Source organism: Canis aureus, chromosome 14 (genome assembly GCF_053574225.1).
Source record: "Canis aureus isolate CA01 chromosome 14, VMU_Caureus_v.1.0, whole genome shotgun sequence".
NCBI lineage: Eukaryota > Metazoa > Chordata > Mammalia > Carnivora > Canidae > Canis > Canis aureus.
This window is the reverse complement of record NC_135624.1, coordinates 13,212,248-13,234,819: the sequence shown is the minus strand read 5'-3', so window position 1 is coordinate 13,234,819 and position 22,572 is coordinate 13,212,248. Positions and strand designations below refer to the sequence as shown.

General features: G+C 42.4%; 1 protein-coding gene across 6 annotated transcripts in view; it reads left to right on the top strand.

Moving 5' to 3' along the window:
• SYBU (syntabulin) overlaps positions 1 to 22,572 on the top strand; it is a 109,465-nt gene that overhangs the window by 30,110 nt on the left and 56,783 nt on the right. The window contains exons 1-3 of one of the 6 annotated variants that reach the window (XM_077847005.1): positions 4,999 to 5,155; positions 8,805 to 8,885; positions 10,608 to 10,809. In XM_077847005.1, the coding sequence (XP_077703131.1) occupies positions 8,862 to 8,885; positions 10,608 to 10,809 (226 nt within the window). In that variant the 5' untranslated portion in view covers positions 4,999 to 5,155; positions 8,805 to 8,861. Of the gene's footprint in view, positions 1 to 4,998; positions 5,156 to 8,343; positions 8,500 to 8,804; positions 8,886 to 10,604; positions 10,810 to 22,572 lie in introns of those variants that run through there. The other 5 variants (XM_077847003.1, XM_077847006.1, XM_077847004.1 and 2 more) reach the window with 5 other exon arrangements.

Sequence of the window (22,572 nt, the reverse complement as noted above, 5' to 3'; positions counted from 1 at the left end):
AAACATGTTGACGAAGGGGCAGAAAATGATTGCCAGGCAGCACTGAGGTCTCACTGCAGCCAGAGAGAAAGTGCCAGCTGTATCATCCATCTGCAGGTATGTGGGGCTTACCTCAAGCTCAGCGTCAGGTCAGAGGAAGAGGTAGTGCTGTTAAGAGTATCCAAGAAAGGTCCAGAAGTCTTAGCCTTGAGTCCACTATGAAGTTAGAAGATTGTGGAGGCAAACCAAGCAGGTAGAAGTTATGGAGAAGGGCAGGGAACAAGTGAGGGATGTAGATCCATTTGACAAGCACTTACTTGCACTTCTTCAGAACTGGAGTTTAACTAGGAATGGATTGTGTCCAAAGATTAAAAAAACAAACAAACAAACAAGGAATAGGTTGTTTCCAAAATTATAAGATCTATTTTTTATTTATCTTTGAAAGAGTGTATAGGAACTCTATACTTCCTGCTTAATTTTCCCGTGAGCCTAAAACTGCTCAAAATATGGAGTCTAATAATTTAAGAAATAGATCTGGAAATACAGACAGTAGGGGCTGTCTGAATATGACTTACAAATATGACTTAACTTGCTTGTCTGTCACACCACAAAGCACATACTTGTTGTCACATACCTACTGAATATTTAGTCTAGCCATTGGTATTCAGTTATGTGTAGCCTTAAACACTGAAAATTTTCTGGAAGTGATGAAAGTTTGAGTAAGAGTACTGTTAAGGTTTTTTTAATAAAGACTGTTGCAAACCGAAAAAAACACTTTACTTATCAAGAGAAAAATTCACTAATGAACCAATAGGTGGCAGTATAACATGGCGTTCTTGAAATTTTAAGTAATACTGCTAATTAAAATACTAATTGAAGCACTAGGTATGTGCTTGAAGCTATATTAGGTAATCAAAACTCTGAGACAGATCACTTTCTTCCAGGAGGTTACAATCAGACAGTAAAGATTCAAGTGGGAAATCTAAAGCTGCTTCTCTCTGTATAAATCCATCATAGGCCAGTATGTAGGGTAGTAGGTCTCTCAAAGTAAAAAGAAGGGTTGGAGGGTGGCAGGGAGAAGGTCCAGGAAAAGGAGGGAAGGGGAAGAGAGAAGGCAGAAGAGGACAGAAGAGAAAAAGAGAAAGGAACTCTAAAGGAGCCAAAATTATAAAAGGACTTATTCATCCTTTGAAATTCATTTCAAAACTCACCCCTGGAAGCCTTAGACCCCAGAGTAATTTGGACATTGGCAAGCCCTCAGGGCATTCATCTGTCAGGATGCTAACACAATGAGTAGTGTGACAGCCGATGGCTATGCTCATGTCTCTGCTGGACTGTGAGATCCTTGAGGACAGGAAACACTGTTCATCTATAAATACTCTGGAAACAGTGCCTGAGCCAGTGCTCTGCTCAGAACAGGAACAGAATAAACACTAATGGATGGATGATTGGATAATAGGTATCAGGATATTTATCATGCCTTCCACCTTTTTAATCTTACTTTGGGAAGAAAAGTCCTGTCAACATCTTTTTCCATGAAAAAATCAGTTTCTTTCTATCTCGTAAGTCACCTGGGGAAAAACTTAATGTTTCCCTTTAATAAAAGTTAAAATAAAAAAATGTTCAGGATAAGGAGAATATGAAAAAAGCAAACAGGAGGTAGAAATGGTGGTTGATCCTGAGGAAGAGAAGGGTATCTATTAAGCTCTACCATGTGCCTGACATAAATGATAGGCTTTGCATGTATTCTTATCTAATCCTTACAACAGTATTATGAAGTAATTACTGTTATTAAGTCCATTTTATAGGTGAGAAAATGAAGATCAGAGAAGTTAATTTTCCCAAAGACTTTAACTGCTACAAAATGACCTTCCTCCCTCCCTCCCTCCCTCCCTCCCTCCCTCCCTCCCTCCCTCCCTCCTTCCTCCTTCCTTCCTTCCTTCCTTCCTTCCTTCCTTCCTTCCTTCCTTCCTTCCTTCCTTCCTTCCCTCCTTCCTTCCTTCCTTCCTCCCTCCCTCCCTTCCTTCCTCCCTCCCTCCCTTCCTTCCTTCCTTCCTTCCTTTTCTTCTTCTTTGAATTAACATGCACTTATATGCTGAGTTCCAGAGGAATTAACAGCTTGTCTAAGGCTACCCAGTCAGAAGGACTCACTAGGCCTATGGGATATGAGAATCTATATTTTTTTATTAAACTTTTTAAAGATTTTATTAAACTTTTAAAAGATTTTTATTAAACTTTTTTAAAGATTTTATTTATTTATTCATGAGAGACACAGAGAGAAGGCAGAGACAGACAGGGGGAGAAGCAGGTTCCTCATAGGGAGCTTGATGCAGGACTTGATTACAGGACCCCAGGATCATGCTCTGAGCAGAAGGCAGACAAACACTCAACCACTGAGCCACCCAGGCATCCCTAAACTCCTTTTTTTTTTTTTTTTAGTACAGATGTCTTTGCCAACTTCAGGAAACTTGTTTCACTTTCCCGTGGTCCCATGAATCAGCATCACATTATGGGAGGTCACTAGCTGGGCTTCTATTTGAAAGGGACACAGATAAAAAAAAAAAAAAAAAAAAAAAAAAAAAAAAAAAAAATGAAAGGGACACAGATGTTTTCCTACCAGCCTCTGAGTTGAGGTCATTTCTCAAACCTTGAATTTGCTATTCTCTACTATACACCACTGGCAGCTCTTCCTGAAACATTTGGCTGATCCAGTAACCACTTGGGCCAAGAACCTGGGAAGCTACCCTTGAGTCCTGAGTTTCTGGCTACAGTCCCAGCTGTTTGTCAACAGTGGTAGGGAGGACCAAGAGCCTTATATCCTTTATTAATGCCCAATTGGAGGAAAACAGAGGTAACTTCTGAGAAAACAGTGGGCATGGGAGGTTACCGTAGCCATCCAGAAATAGCCAGAAGTGATGGCATCAAGAGATCTCAAGTGAGAATTTTATTCTCATTTTAACAGTCCTGTTTTTGATGCGTAGTAGCAAATACTATGAAAAAAAAGTATTTCCCTGAAAGCAAATACACAAAGATGCTAATGGAAGGAATATGGATAATTGATGTTAGGGCAATGAGATGATGAGTAATATTTTTTTTCTAAAATTTTGATGACATGGTTTTTGTATTCTTTAAAAAGAAAATATTAAAGTTATCTATTTTTCAAAAGTACTTTTTTTCCTTCTTTGATGAAACAGTATTCTAGAAATAGCCAAAGAAGACACATGGGCAGGTAAAACATCAGCTAGGTTCCCAAATTCTGGATTTATTTTCTTACAGAATTTTCTGCGTGTATTGGAAATTTAGCAGGGGCTAAATTTACTCATTAGGTCACAGGATTTCAGATGATGAAGGGAAGTGTTCACAGCAATGACCTAGGAGGTGGAAATAAAGCAACCCCTCCCCCGACCCCACTCCCAAAGTCCAACTGGCTTGGTGCTTCTAGGTTTCCCCTGGACTCCTGTAGCTGCCACTAGGAGCGCTCTGCTCCATTTTGCAATACTGCTCCTGCCTTCTGAATAGACAATCTCAAAATCCTGTCTCTTCCCATTTTTTTAGTAGAAATAAAGGCAAATTACAAAAAACTAAATAAATAAAAATAAGAAGAAGAACATCTATTAGAAACTTAAATAGAAAGCAAGTACAGGGCAGCCCCCGTGGCGCAGCGGTTTAGCGCCGCCTGCAGCCCAGGGTGTGATCCTGGAGACCCGGGATCGAGTCCCACGTCGGGCTCCCTGCATGGAGCCTGCTTCTCCCTCTGCCTCTCTCTTTGTGTCTGTCTCTCATGAATAAATAAAATCTAAAAAAAGAAAAAAAAAAGTACAAAATCATGGAAATAAGCAATATAATGGAGAATAGGTTCTTTTATCTTAATGTAACTCAAATCTAGCCACAGATCTTTCTAGGAACACAGATTATAAATTTTTAAACCTAGACTGGTTTGGATGCTGAATGAATCCTTCAGAGCCTCTAACCTGGGGTAGCTGCTCTGCCTCTGGGTGTGTGAAAAGAGTCTCAGCTTCATCTTCTCTTTAAGGTAGCTATCCCAACTGGGTTCAGATAATGTTCAGCCACCCTGTGCTTCTCGTGTTTCTTGGTCTCTTAGTCTCCTGAGTATGGAAGGTGATTTTCTCTCAGCCCAGAATTCAGCCTCTGGATTTAGGCCTTCCCATGCCTACCTTACAGATAACTTTCTTTGCCCTTTCTGCAAGTCCATAAGACCCACACATTGTGCTGTCTCATCTAGTCATTTAAAACTTTTCATTAGGTAAATGTCAAGACTCAGTTTCTCCTATCCAGATGGCAACCTTGACACTCACACTTTCCAGAGCATCTTAGTTTCAGTCATTCTAATCTGCTGTCCTAATAAGTATATATGTACTTGTTTAACCACGTGTCCCCAGTTGGTTCAACACAATCACCATCCCTGTGTCTTCAGCTAGTATCTCCTCCTCTTCTCAAAAATGGGCAAAAGGCCACAAACAGCAGATGGCATTTGGGGAGGATTACCTCACGTTTGCTCCCCCATCTGGCAAGTGGAAGACTGTATCCATACCATCCTTCAAAGCACCCCCCCAACTCCTGACCCTCAGCCTCCGGCTTTTTCCCTGGACTTTCCCTTAATTCCCGTTCTTCATCTGAGAAGTGCCTTTGACTGAAGACTCATTTGCAGAGCAGAGATAACGGACACCCTCTGAATCCACTGGATGTTCTAGCTGGCCTTGCTTCAGGTTACCCACTCCCCTCTCTGTCCCAGGTACTCTCTAAGCCCCCTCCTCGGTGAGCCATCTCACAGAATTCTACTCATTACAGTTTTACAACATCAAAATCCCTTAACCATATAGTAATAATAATAATACACATAGAATCAGAGGAAGGCTGATCACTCATACATGCTTCTAAGGGAAAATGGACAGCTCTCTTTCTGGTAAGAAAAATATGGGTCTCCACTCCACCACAAAAAAAAAAAAAAAAAAAAAAATCCCAGGATGCCCCAGAATTCAGTTTCTTCTCCTCATGACGTGTGGTAAAGCACGTCAGCTGCTCCTTGTTGCTGTGCAGATCACCCAACATCGGGTCACTGAGACAGAAGGCAGCGCTAGCTCGCACAGCTGATAGGATTAGGAGATGGTGCTTTGTCAGCCTTGACTGAGTCTGGAGAAGCCCTCAGCACACGCAGGTGAGCTATGAGGGAGAGCAGATGTGGGGGACTGTGATGGGTCTGGTTTTATGGTGCATTCGTTTTCTCTTTGCAGTGCATGTCTATGTATTGTCTTTTCTGTTAAGTTTGCAGTCTGGGGAGGGGGTGGTGGCGGTTTCCTATCGATAAAAACCTGTCCTTCATCACATCTATTTCAGGGATTGGCCACATGTGCCTCACAGGATTTTTGTGAGGCTCAAATGAGATTACATATGTGAAAGAGCTCTGAAAATATAAAGTTTTGTGCAGATGAAAGATATCATTCATTTAATTATAAATTTTGCATTAAAAAAGAATTAGATAATAAATCCCAAATTTGGGGGCATAATTACCTGTACGTACTCCTTTTCCCCCAATCTATAACACCCTGCCTCCCTTTCCTTCCGAGGCCCGGACAGGGATATTATTTATAATTTTGAAGGGTTTTAGCTTTCTAAAGCAGTTGATAGTCTCTAAAAAGCAGCATTACATTCATTTCTAAAGGAAAAACCACAAAATTACAAAACAACAAAATAAGTAAGTAGCAATGGAAAATGATGCATGAGAATATTTTAAAGCAGATGAAAGATGAATATAATATACTCGATTAGATTATATCTTTTTGATGGTATAATCCAAATCCTATAAGACATTATTCTTAATGACATGAGAAACACTTGAATGAAATTAAAGGGAGCATAGATATTATCATTTTTAAAACTTGCCTTTTAGAACAGCAGAAAAACAGGCTTGTGTTCCAAAAGTACAGAGCAAAGAGACGTTAGAACACTAAATCACCAGCCTTTCCTTCGGCAGGGTTGCTATGGTGACAGCAGGGCTACCGCACAGCCTCTCACTGCCTGCACTTCTGCAGTAAAAGCTTTCACTGAACACATGTTGGATTTTTAAGGCACACACCCCATCATCAAATACAAAGACATATTGGAAGTGGCTTTATGAGTCATTTGCAAAACAGAATTGTGCCTGTTTTCTTTATTCTGTATCGATGGGCTCCTTATGGGGTTATAAAATTCACTCATTCGTTCATTCGTTCATCAGACTGTTGTATATTGAGCACCTATTGCATGACGGGACCTGTACTAGGCACTGCCTATGACTCCTGGTGAAGACAGGCAAATAAGTGGGGAATTCGGAAACAAGATTATTAACAGCTCTCCCAGGGTACTTAAAAAACAAGTATCCTGCATATATGTAAGGACTGACCTTGGAGGATCAGGGGAGGTTTCCTGGAAGACGCTGTCTCTAAAATGAAACTTAATGTATCTTTAGGAGTCGAAGAGGGTTAAGGAGAGTGAGATGCAAGAAATGCTCTAGACAAAAGAGACCAGCATGTGAACAGTCTAGAGGAAAGAGAAAGCATGATACTTCCAGAGAACTGAAAGTTCTACACTCTGAGTGTTAGTGTTATCCATGTGAATGTAAAGGCAGAGTAGCCAAGGGGTGGAGGTAGGTAAAGGAGAGAGGGTGGGTGGACGAGGAGTGGCAACACATGAGATCAGAGAGGTAAACAAGACCAGATCATAAAAGGCCTCTCTGCCACATCCAGGAGTTTAAATATTATTTGGAGGACAACTGAGAAGTCATTAATGCGTTTTAATGAAGAAACATAGCTTGATTTGGTCGTTCTGAAAGGCCTCGTGGAAAAATTTAAGAACTGGCAAGAAAGGAATAAAAGGCAAAATTGGAAGCAAGACAACTCCAGTTAGACCAACCACTGCTACAATAATCTGGGATGTTTGTGGTTTAGATTCTAAATGAAAATAGTAGAGTTGAACAGTGAGCAGAAGTAAGCAGATTCAAGATATTAGTACTGGAGTAGCATGGAGATGACTTGGTGGTTTCTGCCATGTGGGGGCCATGTGAGGGAGATGAAAAAGTCAAGAATGACTCTGAGGTTCTGACTGGGGCAACTCAGTGTGGGCTTTTCTACCCTTAGGCCCCCAGACTCAATTCTCAGTTCTCCGTAGGGAACTTAGAAGCACCTTTTGGTCTTAACAGTACATCCCTATGTCATAGTATGTATGTCCTTGAGCTCATAATTTTGGAAATAACATTGTAGGAATCATCCTGGACCATCAGTTTCCTGAAATCCTTATCTAGGACAGTGTGGGTATAGAAAGTATGAATTAGAAATCACCCCCTCCCTCCAGATAAAGGATTCTAAGATTACCAAGCTCACTGCTTAAGAAATCTAAGTAGATTGAAAAGGCAGGAAGATGTATGGGATAAAATTTCTTTAGGGATTTAGGAAAAAGACAAATTGATTTTGCTAATCCTCTGATTTCAGGCTCTCTCTCAACTCACACTGCTTATTCCTAGATTTGAGATTTGAGGACCTCAGAAAAATGCTATTTGGAGGACAGACAAATGGGGATGGTGGTGGTTCAAACACAATTTTCAAGGATTATAGTCCTCCCCTGTATAACACTGGGTATAAGGATCAGACTGCTTCCTGTCCACCTTGCTGCTAAAAATATCCTCCAATTCTGAATGAAGGGCATCTAAGTCATCATTTTTGTTGAGTTCCATCACTAGATAAGATTATAGCGAGTGTTCATAAGAAGGCCCATGAGCTAGCTGTTGATTTCTATTTTAAGTCCTCCGTTGGACAGGGTTTTGAGCTTTTTTGAACAAATTTGAATGCCTCACAAATGCGTTTTCTGCCTGTCAAGTAAGAGGCCTCAGGAAATATTGAAGGGGTGACCTGGAAATATTGAAGGGGTGACTTAATGGCCCTTTGTAAAATTCTGTTCAATAAAGTGGGTACAGCTGTTCTGTTTTCCCCATGTAATCCTCACAGCTTCCCTTAAGGTAGATACCATTATCCCTCAGTTTCCGAACTTTGCGGTGACGCTCAGCTGGGAGGGAGCTGGGTGCTGCGGCGCAGCCGGTTTCCGACCGAGTTCAGGTGGGGCGTCCTCCCCTGGCCCCGGGCCGGGGGCTCCTTCCAGGCGCCGCGGGGCGGAGACGGGGAGGAGGCGGCCCTGCTGGCGCTTAAAGCAGCGCGGCTTCCCCGAGCCCTCGGAGGCGGCCTGCGGCTCGTTCCCGGCCCTTCTGCCCCCCACCCCGCCCCCCGAGATCCCTGAACAGACGCTGTGTCAGTCCTGCGGCACCGGCGTGGCTGGGGCCGGGCGCAGGGGGCCCCGCCCCGCCCCGCCCCGCCGCTCCCGGCCGAGGTGGTTGTGGGCAGCCGCGTGTTGACCTAGAGCCGAGGTGGCAGGGAGGGGCCGCGAGGGAGAAACTTTCTCCATTTTGGCCCTCGGTGATGTCGCAGCTTTCTCCGCTCTCCTCCCGGACGGGCACCCCTTGCAGCCGGACCCCAGGTGCCAAAGGGGGGGGGGGTCGGGCGCCTCCCGGCCGCAGGTGCGGGGCCGCGGCCTGCCCGCTGGGGGTCGGGCGCGCCGAGGGGGGCGGCGGGGGCGGCCGGGACCGGCCCCCGGGGTCGGGCAGGTGAGGGAGGAGGCGGGGAGGCGGCGGCGGCGGCGGCACCACGTGTCCGGCCGGGGCGGGGCGGGGCGGGGCGGCGGGGCGCGCCCTCGGAGCCCCGCGCACCGCGGCCGCGGCGTGTGGGACCCGCAGCCCGCAGCCGGCGCCGGCTCAGCGCAGCGTCCTCGCCCCGTGCCCGCAGGTGCCTCCTCCTGGACGGCGGCCGCGGCGGCGCGGGGACCCGGCGGGCGGCAGAGCGATGGGACCCCTTCGGGAGACCAAGGTAAGGAGGGCACGTCGCGGGGACGGGCGGCAGCCTCCGCGGGCGCGGGAGACGCAGAGGGAAGGTGGGGCCGCGGGGCAGTGGGCGAGCCAGGTGAGCCGGGGGGGGGGGGGGGCACCGGGCGGGGGCGGGGACGCTGGGAGGGCAGAGGGGCATCCGCCCAGGTGCTGCGACCGGGAGATGGCACAGCAGGAAAAGATTGGAGGGGTTGACGTGTGGACGTGACGATTAAAAGATCGACTTTGGAGGGTTAATCCCGTCTCCTGAAATTGGGGATTTGGGGTCCAGCTCCCAAATGATGTCTGGAGTGTGATGAGACTAGGAAGGATCTGGTGACAGCAGCAGGGTCCCCAGCGTGTCCGCAGCCCAGCATCGGTTCAGGGTCCGCAGTGTGCCGAGAGTGGGTGACGTGGGATACCTGCTGGGTGACTGACGCGCAGCGCAAACCCGGAGGCTGGGTGCGGCTTTCGCCCTGGATGCGGTGGTGCCTGAGCGACCTCAGGAGTTCCCCGCGGCCGAGGCTTTCCCCTCGGTCCCTGCGCGGTGCAGACCTCCCCGAGGTGTTGACTTTGGCAGCGACCCTGCCTGGTAAGCCGCGGGGAAATGGGCGGGAGGTCATGTTTCCAAATACTGTTGGTTACCCAATCCAAAGGCCTTTTTGGATTGCAGAGGTTGGAGGGAGCGGTGAGTTTTTTGCGAAGAGCTCCTCCTAGGAATCCATTTTAATAAGGCAGGGAGGTGGTGACCCCGAAAAACACTGGGCTTAAGGCTCATTCTACATCTAGACGATATGCCTCCTTGCGTAAGCTTTTAGACTCAGTTTCCTCATCTGTAAATGGGGATTTAAGTTGGGGTTGTAAAGATCAAATGCGATAACGGTTGGGAAAGCACTTTAAAAATTGGAAAACCTTGCCAAGATAATACTTTTTATGCATTTTTAAAACCAAGCCATCGCCCTCTGTGTTTAATTCTGTGTTTTTTAAGGCGAGAGAGAGAGAAAACACTCTTCTCCTGGGTGTCCTGTAAGGAAAACAAAAGCTAAACATGATGTTAAAGGTGGAGCCATCTTACAGGGTATTGGATTTTTGTTTGCTTTTCTGTTGGCAAAAAGCCTTGTGTACCAGGATATTAATGAATAATTAAGATCCTGGCCGGAAGAGGAGGGATTTGAAAGATAAGTCTGCATGATCTATCGGGAAAGAATTGTTCCAGGTATATAGGGACTGCTCTGTGAGCAGACTGGAAAGCAGAAATCAAATTGTCACAGCTAATTCAGGGAAAGCAAAATGGAAGTCTAGAGGAAATCAAGTAACAAGCTGGAGTGTACTGTGAGTAATAAAGAACCTTTGAGAGAAGTAGAAGCTTGAATGTGATAGAAAAACCCAGAGTGGGAAGGTGAGTTAGGAATCGCATGGGTGAATGGAATGGCTTTTCTGCTAATGGGTGGAAGAGTGTGTGTGTGTGTGTGTGTGTGTGTGTGTATATGCATGCACGCGCATCATGCACACACACCTATTCTCAAGTATGCTCTTCAGTAGATTGGAAAGATCAGCTCAGTGGCAGAGTTTTGGTGCTCATTTAAGCAGCTGAGATAAGGACTGCTCTATGAAGATTCAATATTCAGAAATGTGATTTCATAGACAGCCCAGAAGAAACAAACAAGAGTTAAGAGGGGGAAACAAGTTTCCTATTGTTTTCTTTTTAATGTCCAATTTTGAGAAGGAGCAGAGAGTGCAGCATCATGAGAAGGAGATTTCCCGAAGCCGAATTCCCCGTTTGATTCTTCGGCCCCATCTGCCCCAGCAACAGCACAAAGTGTCCCCAGCCTCTGAGTCTCCCTTCTCTGAGGAAGAGAGCAGAGAGTTCAACGCCAGCAGCTCTGGGCGCTCAGCGAGGACCATTAGCAGCAATAGCTTCTGCTCAGGTATAGTACCCATGGAAGCCACACACAATCAAGAAGTGTGTGCTCTGCTGGTGCATTGTGAATGGGCTGGAGTGTGCCCCTTAGAGCCTACATCTACACTTCTGTTATCAGGATGAATTGTCCTAGGTTGCACCTTTTTTGACCACTTTTGACCTTCACATACAGCAGGTTCATTTGGTTCAACCCTAATGGAAATTTGCACCTGTTTTAGATGTTCTTCTAGTTTATAATTTACTACATGACCTCTAAGTTTTGTTCCTATGACTCTAAAAAACTATTCCTTCAATAAATCTGGGAAATGTATTAGCTTGCGTTTTTATACAAGCAACCTTTCTAAGCCTGCGCACATCTGATTATAGAATCCCCAAAGATGAAACAACTCCTAATAGATGAGGTCAGGGTCAAGGAGGTTTATGTCCCAGGGCCGGCCTGACCTTGTAGTTTAGAGGGAAAAAACATGAGCTTTGTAATCTGCCAGACCTGAGACAGAATCCTTGACCTTTGCAGCATTTTAGAAGCTGAATAACCTTGGGTAGGTTGCTTAACCTCCGTAAGCCTCAGTTATTACATCTGTAAAATGGAATCATCACCTACCTTATAGAGCTGCTGTAAGGTTGAATGACCTGAAAGTACTCCCTAGTACAGTGCCTGGCTGATAGAAATGCTTAGTAAATGATGGTTCTTAAAAAGATGAACTAGGGATGTCAGTTTGAGCACATGATTTAGGAAGTTTCCTTACAGTTGTGAACACATTTGGTAAAGGCACAAATCTCTTCAGAGCTCCTGATGATCACTTAACAGAACCTGTTATGACCCATGAAAGGACATGACTTTGAACAACTTGCATTCTTTGGAAAGTATCAGAAAATTGGATGAAATTTAAAAGAGTGACTGTCTTGTGAGTAATGAAGAATGTCTCATAGTGGATATTCTTTAGAGCTTATTTAGGGAAAATGTAATTAGGAGGTTAGCACAGGTATGAGAAGGGACATGTGAATCAAGATGCCGTGATTAATGCCCCATTTTAGCAGGTTCCGATATTCCATTATTTTTGTATCCAGTATGTTTTTCAGGGTTCCTTTAAGTGCAGCTTTGGATTTCTTAACGTAATTTCATGAAATCTATCCCATGTGTAAATTGTACATTGGAAATACTATGCTGCCATTTTTTTTTTTTTTTCTCTGTAAAGCCTCAGACTCTCTCTTGATTCTGGGAAAAAAAAAATCTATCAAAATATATTTTAGAGCTTGTTTCTTGCCATTTGGTTTATATGAATCTAGCTTAAAATGAAGACCCACTGATGGTTGTTTGATACTCTTGCAAGGAGAAAACACAAAGATACCTAAAACCTGGAAACATGTTTGCAGAAGGCAATGCTGCTTGCTTTAACTCCATTTTGGAGCTCAGGCATTGTTTTGTCAGAGTGTGGGTGAACCCAGGGGATATCATTTCAAACTGACACTTTGTTTACATAACTCCATTACACATTTATCCCTGATATCTTCTCTAATATGGACTTCAGGGTGAGTAGTGTTGGGGGAAAAAAAAAAAAAAAAAAAAAAGGATGGTTGAAACAAAAGAAAAACTCTACATATGTTTTAGAAAATACATTAGGCAAACCAATACAATTACTAATTTTGGTTATGACTCACTCTCTCCAAGACCTGTTCCTGGATGATCTCTCCTTCCCAGGAGACCCATCTCCCACTAAGGCCATAATGCTGTACATGAAAATCGAAAGCAGGTATTGATCCTTCCGCCATTAAGTAGCTGAGAATTGAGTGAAAGAAGCATCTAATTATGGGCATCTATAAACCGGTCTTTCCATCTTTGGCCTTGCATCCTGCCTCCGGGTAGGATTCCCTCTCTTCTTAGGCCTCATCTTTCTGTGTCGGTGCTTCCCTAAGGTTTGGGTCCATCCCTTTCATTCTCTGCCTTCCTTTCCTCCGATATGCCCCTACCCCACAACAGCTTTGAGTGCTGCGCTGACGAAAATTGACGGGAGCCCCCTTTAGGGGCGTGTTAATGATGCTTTAGGAGGTCAGTTGGTGGATGGGAAATAAATGGGTTTGGTTCTATGGGGAGCATTAAAGCTACAGGCATTGAGGTAGAGAATGTAAAACATGTCTACCAGCAGGGGGAAATAGCTGGTTTTAATCCAGCCACTTTAACACTGAGGCCAGAATGTGTGTTGGCTGCTTAATCATGGCATTTAAGTTACAGACCAAGGTACATGCAAATGTGAAAAATGCCATCCTCTGCTAGGATTAACCTAAACTAATTTAGAGGTGTCTGTTGCTGCTGCAGCTTCATAACCTTATGGTGATCATTCTGTTTTAGCTTGTGTTCTTTAAAAATCATCACATTCACCAATGTGAAAGGGGACATGCAGAGTTAGGGGGATTCCTGTAATTTGAAAACTACATTTTCAGAACTGCAAACTGGACTGTTTCCCCAAATTTGTGTCAAAGGCATTAATTGTGAAGAGCATCATATGTTCTAAGATATTCGGTTTTTTAAAAAAGGATGTGGTGAGTTTACATGAAATTAAATTTACCGAATACAAAGAATTATCCTTTATTTTGAGAGTCTGGCTTCCCTATCCTTTATATATTACATAAGGAATATATATATATATATGTATATATATATGTACACACATATACAATACAATATATATACATATATACATATACAATACATATATACACATACATATTTATATAAATATGTTGCATTTATTTATACATATTTATATATTATATCCTATCCTTTATATATTACATATATATGTTTTTCATAATATTATATTTTATTATAACAAAAGTCATGATGGTGGATGGTGGTTAAACTTGAGCAAAATAAATGACAACTAACTGTATGTTGGTGTGTTTTCCACATCTACCTTATGTTTTTCTTTTAATTTTACTGATCTGTGAAATTAATAGACCAGAAAGCATGTATTTTCAAAGTGACCTGTCCATTTTTGCCTACTCTCTCTATTCCTTCCCCCACTCTACTGCCTTCCCCTTATCTTCCCAAGGGAGTCTTGACAAGGAACATTTAATGACTTGATATTCTATATGCTAATTTGTATGTTGTATCTATCTCATTTCAGAGAGGAGTTGTGTGTGACCTTTTGCAATTCATTTGGGGTGTATCCCCAAAGAGCGTTTCTTTTAATAGCTTCTTATTAACAGAATTTCTTGGAAGATATGCATATATTTTGTTCACTTCATCAGCACGTACGTTTTGCACTCCCATATCATTCTCCTGATGAGTCTGTTCTTTACAGTTTGTTTTTAGTCTTAGTCACTGTGACCTTAATTGGGTACAGTTAAGTTTATGTGATATTGGAGGCCAGGCCCGATTTTGTGTGCATGGCAAGCAAAATATATATTCGTAGTAATATTAACTGAAGTTTAAAAAAAAGAATTCAGAAGGAAGTACAGGTAATAGTCAGTAGAAAGAAAATATCTGCTTTCATGTCCCCTTTTTTTTTTTTTTTTTTTTTTAAGATTTATTCATGTATTTGAGAGAGAGAGAAGGAGGAAGGGTACAGGGAAAGAGAGAGAGAATCTCAAGCAGACTCCATGCTGCATGCAGAGCCCAATACATGTGGGCTCAACCCCACATCTCCGAGATCGGGACCTGAGCTGAAATCAAAGAGTTGAACACTTAAATGACTGAGCCACCCAGGCGTCCCCCCTCTTTTATTTTTAAATAGTTTTTTTAATCCAGTGGTTTGGCATGACATCACCCCATTTTCTGTCCCCCCACCCCACTGCAACTTGTTTCATTGTAACGTGCCCGTGAATTGATAAAACTCACCTTTGTGATTTGTGTCTCGGGTGTGACCCATTGAATCTAGGCCTCTGACAATTTTCCTCCCCTTTCTTCATTGGTAGTGAATTCTGTTTGTCACCCTACTGTGGCTCCAGCCACTCTTGGAAAAGCCCCTGACACGGGTAAGTCAGCCAGTCACCTCCATCAGTCACCTGATGTGGTTAGCAGCATGCTGTGCATTCCTCCTTGCTTAGTTGTGGTAATAATTACCCCTTGCAGCTGGAAGGCAGATGAATCTCTGGGTTTTATTCTAGTTCTCCTGGGGGTGCCTTGTAAGCATGGCAGGTAGAACAAATTATGTGTAGAGAACCCTGGTTGTTTTATGGGAGACCATTGATTTCTTGAAGTTATTTCCATGTTGTGAATATACACACATAGATACGTAGGCAAGTTTGTGATTTCACCTGTTAAAAACATGTGCCGGGTCTGTACACTAAATGGTCAGAATCCAAGATTCTTTGCAGTTGAGTCCTGAGTAAGGTGTTTGTGGAGAGTATTTTGGATTTTACAGTGGCTGGGAAGAAATCCTTCTTTGAGCGCCAGTGACCTAGAGGTAATCATTGCTGCTGTTTGTGGGAAGGACAATTAAGGCAAATTACAACCTGATGAGTGCCCTGCTATGACATGACAGTACCTCCAGAAATTTGCCAGGCGTTGTCAAACAGAAATATTTCTGCTTTGCTTTTGTCCAGTTGAGGAAACTTGGCATCTGGATAGAGTAAACCTTTGAACCCAATAATCAGGATGGAGGTGAACTGCTTCAACTGAAGTGAGCTATAATACTGAATTACATTAAAATTGAATGACTGCCAACCTGCTGTGACGAAAAAAAAACAAAGACCCTAAGACTTTAGTATCATTTTAATGATTAGGGGACCCAGGCACTATTGCATAATAGAGATTTCAAGTGCTTAGCTGCCTCAGCTGCAGAAATAAGTATCTAAAGATATAGGTTACAAAAAAATAAAAAATAAATAAAGATATAGGTTACAAATGAAGGGTACCTGGGCAGTATTTCTTTGAGGATATAGTGACTGCAGTTAGGAGGGCAAGAGCAAAATTTTTTTTTGCCATCTAATAAAAGAAATACATAGCAGTGGGGACAATGAATGGTAATCATGATGAAATTGCACCGTGCCTAAGAGCAAATTATGGTTCTTAACATGAAAATCTTTTATGTACTAAAATACTAACATTCTTCTAAAACAATGTTTTAGAACAATGAGAAACAATGAATTGTTTCTCAATTTCAGAGAATGGTTTTGTCTACTTTTGAATCCTCAGGAAAACTTGTTTAATACTTGGGGCTTTGGCCCCACCCTAACATATTATCACAGAATGGGAGGACCCAGGAATCTGTTGTGTGGTTGTTGGTTTTTTTTTATTTTTTATTTTTTGGCTTTCCAGATGACTCTTATACCTCATGAAGTCTGAGGTTCAGTCCTTTGTGGTCTGTGTGGGTTTGGGAATTTTGGATGAGAGATGTGAGGAGCCTACCCCAGTGGCTTCACAAAATGAAGAAAGATCAAAGATGACAGAACTGATGGCCAGACACACTAAACTCATGGCATGCGGCAAGAAAAATGCCTCTGCATTCCCTGGAAATGATAGCTTCTCACTCTGTTTTTACAATTCCCGTGTCATTAGTCTTAGCATTAATATTCCTTATATCTACATTATTGGTGTAACTTGTGTCCAAATAGTAGACAGGTACGGGGGAGGAGAAAGCATTTTCTTCCTTTATTTTCCCAAATAGTCCTCTCTAGATTTACCATCTCTAGCATACTTCTAACTCTTTTGCATTTACTTTCTTTGGTATTAGGATGATTCGGGATATACTGAAAGTAGGTATACTGGGTACACTGTTGGTGAATACCCAGTGGATTCATTGAAAGAGAAAAAGAGAAACTAACCTAGGAGTAACAGGATATTCACCATTTTTTGCAAGATTCCACAAAAAAATGTAGTATCCAGTAAGCATTTATTAAATGCCTACTGAGGATCAGAATTGTGCTGAAGCAACGATAATGAATAAAACACAGAGAATGAAAAATCAATTACTGCCTTAACCCTGGTGCCAGAAAATAAGTGGGATAACACATCTTTAGATAGAATTCTCACACAACTACCTTTACTCACTTGTTTTGTTTCCCTGTCCCCTTTGCCTACACCCACTCTACACACACTTCCTCCTTATAATTTGAGTTTCTTGCTCCATTTATTATCCACATTGGTCTCACATTTCATAAACCCAAGGACTCAAAGAAGTAACGTTAATTAGTGCAGTGCAGTGGATAAACTGACACCAAGAGCCTTGGCATCACAGACCTGAGTTAAAAGCACAAAATGAGATTGAAAGGTGGGCCAGGTCAGATCAGGAAAGGTTTTATATGCTGTGCTAACCTGATTCATGAGATCAAGGATCTATACAGAAACTAGAATAGTAGTATAGAGAGTGGGGCCACCTGAACAGATGACAATAAAGGGGACTCTAGAACTGGACAGCATGTGCCTCTTCTAACGATATTCAAAATTCTAAAAATTCAGGTATTTGACTAACTGCTAGCTCAGTCCCACGCATAAACAGCTGAATGTGGCTCATGGGCTGCCGTTTTATAATTCCTAAAGATATTGCAGTCATGGAAGGGTTTTCAGCAGGAAAGAATTATGACTAGATTTATGATTTAGAAAAATCTTTCTGATTATGTGTTGGTCAGTAGATGGAAGGAAGCAGGAATGATGGTAAGGAGCCTGCCTGGTTTGAAGGCCATTGTGGCAGTCTAGTTAAAGACTGATAACATGATATATAAGAGGATTTGGGGGCTAAAACATGTGGGTCGTAGTTGCCAATTGCAAGTGGAAGGGGCAGGAAAGTGTTATATCTCATTTTCCTCTGGATGAACACAAATGGAGCAGCAGGACTGGGGAGGACAATGAGTCAGGTTAACAAATTCAGATGAACCATTGTTGCATTTGAGATAAAGGGAAAGATCTGGAGCTCCAAAGAGAAGTCAGAGATGTTGGTAGCTGAAGTCCATGGAGTTGATAGTATTACCTGAGGGCAGGGCATGGAGAAAGATGAGAGGCCTAAGGCCAGATCTCTGAGGTAAAGCAAGAGTAGACAAAAAAAAAAAAAAGGAAATTAAGGCAACCAAGGAAGAGTTCAGAGAGGAAGGAGGAGAGCCAGGGCTGACAGTGTCTCTAATTCTAATGGAAGAGTTTTGAGAAGAAACTAGTCAGCAGTTTCTGATGTCACAGTGAAATTAAGGAAGGGGTGCACTAAAAAGTGTTCAAGGATAAATGCACTAGGTTATCAGTGTTCTTAGACAGAAATAATTCCAGAAGATCATGGAGATGGATCCAAACTGCATCAGGCCAAGATATGAATGAAGGTGACAAATAGAGTGTAGACAACTTTTTAAAACAAGTTTAACTGGCATAGGAAAGAGTAAATAGAATAAAAAGAAGTGTTGCATTTGTAGTAAAGACAGTGTTTATCAAATAACAGGCATTTTGATAAGTTTTCTAGGCTGAGGGGAAATAGACAAAAACACACAGGGAGATATATATATATATAATATGTATGTATTAATAATTATTAATGCGAGCGCGAGAGAGACACAGAGATGGATTGAGAGAGAACAGAAAAGTATTAACTTTGTAATAAGACTGGGGGTGAACCCGAGAAGACATGTTAGGAAGAAAAGAAAGGCTGGATGTGAATATAGGTAAGTATATTTACAGGTCAGAGTAGGTAGCAGAAGGATACATTCCACATTAGGGTTTCCTCTGTCATACCACATGACCAAGCTGGTTTTTAAATCTGTTGAGTTACCTCAACAACTTTGTACCTTATGCTATGCTCACAGGTGTCCCTATGCATCATCCTATTGACTCTGTTCCCTGTGCTGTATCTTTTATTCCTGTGACTTATTCATTTCATAACTGGCAACCTCTGGTTCCCACTCCCCTTCACCTATTTTTCCCTTCTCTTTCCCCTTGTCTCCCCTCTGGCCACAATGTTCTCTATATTTGTAGGTCTGAATGACTGCTCTCCCTCTTTTTAGGGAGCCCGAACCAAGCTTCCCAGTGCATACCAGTGCTCTGCATATAGCCTCATCCAACACTCACCCCCTCTCCCTTCAGAAACTCATCCTATAGGCTTTTTCCTGCTCAGTGTGAATTTTCCTGGGCCTTCCTTTTTCCTGGCTGGCTCAGTCTTTATCCTGTCTTTTGTGTGGGTGCCCTTACAGTTAGCCTTCCCCACAGACACTAATCTAACCCTCAGAATTCTTGAGTCCATGGACCCTAATGCTAATTATTGTATTTTTTAAACTCAGAAGTAAAAATATGCAAACACATTGAGTGGATGTAATCACATTTATAGGTTTTATTTTGTTTTGCTTTTTGCCAAAGTGAGATCATGCTGTATTGATTGGTGATCCTTTCTATTTATTTGTTAAGTGAATATTTATTGAACATCTGTTGTGGGCAAGGCAGTATCCCAGAAGCTGATCTAGAGTGATGGACAGAGTTACTGACAGAACTCTTGCCGTCCAGGAATGTGTATCCAGGCAGCACCTGTACCTGTCATTGCTTGTCAGCACAGAGAAGTCCCCTCATTCATTGTCATGACACCACATATCCCACTCTAGAGAGGGCTATCATTTATTCAGTCATTCTTCTGTAGATGGGCATTTTGTCCGTGGGGCTAACCTTCAAAATTTGGAATGTATTTTATGAATATCACTGGAAGTAGACTGTTATATGAGCATAATTCTCTTCTTTCTCTGTTCCAAAGTAAATACCGTGATACACATATATCATCTAAAACATTTTTTTTTCAAATAGAAAAAACTCAAATGTAGCAATTGCAGGAACTCTAAGAGTATTGTTTTTTCCATAACTTTCTTCCATTTGTATCCCTTACTCCTTCTTGACTATCACTATGTTCAGATTTTCAATGTGAGAAAAATAGAAGGGAAAAATCTTTACATTGCTACAAGACAGCTAACTATAATTCAGGTGTTCATAGAGTGGCTTGGAGTATCCTTGTTATAAAGTTTTCAAGAGATTATAAGATAACTTCTTGGTCTGTGTGTCTGGCTCTCTCTTCTCTTTCCTTCTGATCCTTCCAGTTCTCCTTCCATCTCCCTCTCTCCAACTTCTCCCACCAAGGAACCTTAAAAAAATAAATAACCGAGTCTTTAAGAAGGCATAGCCTAGAAACTGCAAATAAACTTTTATTGCTAAGGAGAGGGAAGGTCAGATGTATTAGTAATATGCCTATTTTGGAAAGATAACCCTACAAAGGACCTGGCAAAAGAAATGGAAGCCTGAGGGGCAGATTCCTTCCCCACACCCCTCGTCAGATGCACCTGTCTTAGGGCAGTGACATAGCCACCCTGGTTCCTCAGTTTCCACACCAGCTACTCCCTCACCAGAACTCCATAGATTCATTCCTCACACTACATTAACTATGTAGTTGGACCAAGATGTTTTCCTCTCCAAATTTCTTCTCCTCTGGCTGCTCACACAAATCAAACAACTTGCTGCTTGGAAAAAACCAAGTAGAGTCAGGCCTTTGTTTCCAGTACAGCTCGAGTCCTATGAAGAAATGGAGACTTGCCTCCTTTTGCTTCGTCTTCCTCTCCTGCCTAGGGCTGCACCAGAATGACGTATGAGAGCACTCGAAGCTCCAAAATAGCTCAGAAATCCTGGGAATGTTTACATGTGAGACAATTATTTTGTCTCCAAGAAACCAGAGAGACATTCATTAAATAATTACTCCACTCTCCATTTTTATAGATGTAGGTGACAAGTCTTGGTGGAAGTGCTTCATTTGCATTCCTTCCCCAGCTCATTTTCATCAGCTCACACATGCACTTGCTTGAGTATACACATCCTTAAAAGCAAATAAGCTGCTTTGACTCCTCATCTCCTTGTGCCTGCCATCATAATTCTCTGCTTCTCTTCACAGCAGAACTCCATGATTTGCCCTTGTCAAGTGTGTGGGTGACCATGCTGGCAGATCTTTCTCTCTTCTGCCCTCATTTTCCTTGACTTCTCAGAAGCACTCAACACAATTGAACAAACCTTTCCCTTAGGGAGGATTTTCCTCCTTAGCTTCTGTGGTCCCAATCCTCTGAAGTTCCTCCTGCCTCTCTAGTCACTCCTTGGGCATCATTGCTGGCTCCCCTGTCTCCCTGTCCTCATAGTGTCACAATGCCCTCTTCTCCTCCTGCCCTCCCCAAGGGTATCCATCTTTAAATTTCTCACCTGTAGGTTGGTGATGTTCCCAGCCTGTCCGCTTAGCTTCAGTCTCTCATATACAGCTGCCTACTTGATATCTTCAAGGTCATGGTTAATTTGTGCTTCAAATTTAACATATCAAAAACAGATATATATATATATTTTTTTTTTTTTAAAGAAAGAGAGCATGAGGTAGGGAAAGGACAGAGAGAGAGAGAGAAAATCTCAAGGAGACTCCACCCTCAGCACAGAGCCTGATATAGGGCTTGATCTTATAACCCTGAGATCATGACCTGAGCCGAAATCAAGAATCGGACACTTAACTGACTGAGATACTCAGGTGCCCTTCAGAAACAGAATTCTTGGTTTCAGCCCCTACACACTCATAAACCCATTTTTCTCTCACTCAGATATGACCACCATGTACCTGTTGCTTATGCGAAAAACTTTGAAGACATCTTTGATCTCTCCCTATTTTTCATTATCATGAGTTAAATACTTTGGATTATTTTTCCCAAAATATTCCAAATCCATCTACTCTCTTCAAAATTTTCCCTGCTACCACCTAGTCAAACCACTGTCATCTCTGATTTCCACCAGGGCCAGGGCCTCCACACATTTATTTGCTTCAGCTCATTCATTCCTAAACCACAGCATAGTGGTTAAGAAGGAGGCTTTGGACTTAGCCTGTTTGGATTCTTATCATGGTTCTACCACTTACTGACTACAACTTCAGGCTGGTGGCATAAATGCTAGTACTAGTTTTATATGCCCTCTGCAAAGCAGGATGATACTAGTGCCTGTCTCCAAGGGATATTAGACTGTTAATTAAGACTTGTATTAAGTGTTTCGAACATGCCAGGTACTTAGTAGGCACTCTGCAGGTATTAGCCAGGTATATTATAATTACTACAGGGTGTCCTCCACAAGCCAAATTGTTGTCATCTGCTTAATGCATATTATGGCTTCCATCGCATTTAACATAAATTTGGGATTCCTGGTCTATGGTCCTGTGCTCCTGTGCATGCTCAGGCTATTGCGTCCCTTCAGTCTTTCATCAGCCTTCTCTCCCTCTCAACCTGCCCAACCTCCTTCCAGTTTCCTTGGTGCACAAACTCCATTGTTGTTCCCTCCACCTGGAGTTCTTTCCCCTTCCTTTTCCATGATCATTTTTTTTTTTTTGTCTCAGCTAGAATGACCTCTTCAGGGCCTTCCATGACAACATGTCAAATGACATAACTTCCCACCCACCCCACCTATTTAGTCTGTATGATATCACACAATTTGTTTCATTAACAGTACATCACAATCAAATATCTTCTCTATGTAATTATTTTTTTTACTGTCTCTTTCCACCACTAGAACATAAACTTCTTCATGACAAGGCTCTTAGAGAGTCTTGATCATCATAACATCACTAATATCTAGAAGGCTACCTGGCACATAATAGGAAATCAGTAGCTATTTGTGGAAAGACTTGGATGGGTAGATGGATGGGTGAGTGGATGGGTAGGTGGATGGACGAATGGATAGGATTCTTGAACTTTAGCATTGACTATTGTATTGGGTAGTGTCACATTGAATAATACTGAAGCAAAGTCACTTGTGAATTCCCACTCCAAAAAGATGCTAAAATTAGGTAAAGGATGAGAAGTTCAAATTTTC